At 49.9% G+C, this 3,736-nt stretch overlaps 1 protein-coding gene across 1 annotated transcript; it reads left to right on the top strand.

Annotated features, from left to right (window-relative positions):
* Positions 1-2,475: 2,475 nt before the first annotated feature.
* On the top strand, positions 2,476-3,216 carry LOC119432965 (alpha-crystallin B chain). Its single transcript, XM_037700109.2, has one exon. The coding sequence runs from the start codon at positions 2,557-2,559 to the stop codon at positions 3,076-3,078; it is 522 nt and encodes a 173-aa protein (XP_037556037.1). The 5' UTR covers positions 2,476-2,556; the 3' UTR covers positions 3,079-3,216.
* The last annotated feature ends 520 nt before the right edge of the window (positions 3,217-3,736 follow it).

Here is a 3,736-nt window from a genome sequence, read left to right as displayed (position 1 = left end):
CCACTGCTGTTTGTGTTGCACCAGTATGACTGTACTGCTCCGTTATGACTTGCCTCTTAGTGTATAAGGTAAGTATGGTTTGCTTGGGTGTCGACTATATAAAATTGCAGCTCAAATATACACATGGCTCATCTGTGGTTCAGCATCTACGTATGTATGTGTGTCTCTGGATCTCTAGAGAGAACTTTGCTGGTTAGTGTTGTCTGTGTATGTTGTGAGTAGTGGTAAACAACTTTATTTTCTGTATAGTGAGATCACAACCAATCTGCGCTTGTCACACAAAGAGAGAGGAAGAGAGTAAATTTGCTTAGGGGGACAATGACTTGACCTACGCTGAGTATCGAAGTCTCACACGTGAAGTTCCACAGTGTGAAAACGATCTTTTTGTCCACCTCTGGTGGACAGTGTTTTGTTGCAAGCCTGTTCCAGTCTGTCACACACCCGTACGAGGTTGGGTTCCTGATCAGCACATTTGTTTGGCAGTGGTGGGGGTTTGTTGCTAGAGAGTTGAGTATGCCGCTGTTCTGGCAAAGCTTGCCTGCGTTTTAACCACTACCACTTGAGCAGCTTGGGTTGTTCTTTTGAAAAGCAATCAACTTGCAAAGGCTCACAGAAAAGGCAGAATAATCTTTGTGCATTTTTAGTGCGAACACTTCAATGAGCATGTAATGGAGATACTCGGGAGTGCACCGTAGCAATGTCTTTCTGAGCTGCTCAAACTCGTGCTGTGCTTATGTGGTAGAACACAGCAGCGACGACTGGGTAGTTTCAGAGTGCTAGTGAACTGCGAGTTCTCTGCAATATTTATTTTATTATAGTTATTGCTGCCTCTTTGCAAAATGGCTGCAAGAGACGAGTGTTGCAAACAGTGTGCACATTTAGGCGTGAGTCGAATGGGCACTCAGTTTAATAGAAGAGGCACATAACAAGCCTTCTGCTGGGCCATTCGGTATTTTTGTTTTTCCTAGGGTTGGTGAGGCTTGTCAAGCAGTCGTTTGGACTGCTTTTTCTCTCGCTAACCTCAGTTACCTATGTAAAAAAACTGAAATAAAATGATTGATTGATAGTTCTTTTCCAGATTGCAGCAAGGTAACGACTGTTAGCATAACGACTGTGCTTTCGAGCCAGATCTGCTACGTATTTAGTGTGTTGAAGTCTTTGACACATACCTGTGTAAATGTCTGCGTAGAAGGAAGACACTTGTTTGAAAATAATTAACGTACGTTTAATGACACTACTGCCGGCGCGATTGATGAACGAAAGATAAATACAGGTGAACTGAAAGAAGCGAACGCCAGTGATGCACTATATTATATACACAATTAAAATTAGGAAAACATATACTCGGCGCCGTTTCAACGGCTTCTTGCGTTTCAGCCACGGCAGCCGAGTGGTCGACTGCCTGCTCGACGAATATGGGGATCGTCCTGGCCTTCTTGCTGGGAGGCAACGCCTTCGAAGCCTCGATGACGAGCACGCCATTGGCAGAAAGCGAGCAGGTGACCGTCTCGGCATCAACCCCGTCCGGAAGCGCAAAGCGCCGTGAGAATTCGCGTCTCCGTCCTCGTTCTCCTCTTCATGTCTGCCGCTGACGACGACGCTGTTCTCCACAGTCCTAACGGAGAGTTCTTCAGGCTTGTAACCGCATACGTTGTAAGTGACGGCGAATTTGGAGTCAGAGTTGCAGGCAGTCTTTTCTTCAACGTCCGAGCCCGATCGAGCTTCAGCGCTTGCGGCGTCTCGCCATCGACTTCAGACGGGATAACGGCGATTCGCTTCTCTCCGACGCGCATTTCAGCAAATCGTGGATTTTGCAGTGCTCTGATCCTGTCACGAGCTCACCGCCGATGCGATCCTTCGGAGGAGCGAAGAATTGGTCATCGCTAAACAATGGGTAGAACAACAGCCGGACCATCTTGTATCAAACTGTGGTGATGAGGCCACGTACGGTGATCTCCTCGGTGCACGCGCCTAGCAGACGACACCGGTATTTATGCGCATGGCATCGTTTGCTAGGGGAAACAAGAACTTTCGAGAGCAGTGCGAACACTTTCATTGGCTGTCTGGGTGGGCAGTGCCCTCGACGTCAGCGCATGCGGTAGCGCTTGGGCGTCTGCTACCGAGCTGAAGCAGACTGACCAGCACTAAAGTGGGTAAAGTTGCTCAGCAATTGCGGATTCTCCTTGGGCATTCGTAGCATAATATGACAATGGGTATGAAAACGCTACAATGAAAATATACTTGTTGCGTGTGGTCAGCATGTCGCACCGCAAAGCTATTAAAATCCGAAAAGAAGTCACGAAAATCTTCTGGAAACGCCCCCCCCCCCCCCCCCCCCCACACACACACACACCACAGCGAGGACCGCAGCGTCATGCGCACGTGATTGGCATTGTCCAATCCGCGTTCGACGATTGCGTCGCGCTGCCCGAATATTCCAGAAAACAGGTCGAAGCACGCGGCATGGCAGGTGTATAGAAGCGTGCTGTCGGTGCTTGACAGACCGTGAGCATTGACTGCAAACGTTTAGTGTGCTGCTTCTACTCGCTACTAGTTATGTCTTTGTTCCCTCTTCTGAGCGAAAGGTCGGACCTAGCCCGTCTTCTGGGAGGCGGCAGCTACCTCGACGGCGAGCTCTTCGATCCTCCATTTTACCACCAGCGGTACTACCTCCAGCCACCGCAGAATCAGCAGAACCATAACCGCCAGGTCTGCCCGATGAGGGGAGGTTCTGCGTCAACCGTCTGCACTAACCCAGATAAGTTCGCCGTTCAGCTTGACGCGCGAAACTTTGCGCCCGAAGAGCTCACTGTGAAGACTATCGACAACTGTCTCGTGATTCACGGCAAGCACGAAGAAAAGTCCGACGACCGTGGCTGCTACGTTTCGCGGGAGTTTACACGCCGGTACGTGCTGCCCGAAGACGTCGACCCTCAGACCATCAAGTCGCACCTGACTCCCAGCGGTGTCCTGGCCATTGAGGCACCTCGCAAGAAGAAAGACAAGCAGACCAACCTCATCCCTATCGAAGTTCACCACGAAGGCAAAGCCAGTGGCGACTGCAAGAAGTCGGCTTGAACAGTTTCATCGGTTTACATTCCGGGGCTCGAATGCCTGTGTTAGGTTCCTCTTCATTTCGTTTCTCATGCATGGAGCATGTTACATTGTCATGTTAATTTATTGTCGAGTGAGTGCAATAAATCTTTCGTTTATGGCGCTGTGTTTGAGGTGTCATGCCTGCGGAACGCGCTATCGGCGAGCTGCTCGCAGGTAGCGCGCGTAAACAAACAACTTACGAAAAGCAGACGACGTCGCCATTAGCCGCATTACCGTACGCACTTGGCCACACGTGAGCAGAAACGTTTGTTGAAGCAAAACGCGTGAAGCTGTCTAAAACTTTCAAGAATAAAGCATATTAGCACTGCTGCAACAATGCATGGCAGTGAACTTGCGATTTCCGCAAAACCACTTTCTCCGTTTAGCGGCACAGGCGCGCAGGGATACGCGATGCCGCCACACAGTGTACATGCCGCTACGTAGTAGTCCGTGTAAACAAACGGTGAAACACTATCTGCAATGGCTCCGTAACGAACGCACTGCAGTCCACGGTGGTCCAACGTCAGTTCAACGCACATCTTGCGCGTGTTTCAGTTTGAGTAGCCGCCATGCTAAGCAAATTGCCAGTTGACATAAATCACATGGCGCGCGGAGTGAGCGAAAACGCGAGAGGTGCTGC

The sequence above is a fragment of the Dermacentor silvarum genome, chromosome 11 (assembly GCF_013339745.2).
Source record: "Dermacentor silvarum isolate Dsil-2018 chromosome 11, BIME_Dsil_1.4, whole genome shotgun sequence".
Taxonomy (NCBI): domain Eukaryota; kingdom Metazoa; phylum Arthropoda; class Arachnida; order Ixodida; family Ixodidae; genus Dermacentor; species Dermacentor silvarum.
Note: the sequence above shows the minus strand (reverse complement) of the source record. Positions and strands in the feature narration are given on the sequence as shown.

Bases quoted from the DNA above. Each gene is read 5' to 3' on its own strand.
- LOC119432965 (XM_037700109.2), top strand. From the start codon at position 2,557: ATGTCTTTGTTCCCTCTTCTGAGCGAAAGGTCGGACCTAGCCCGTCTT.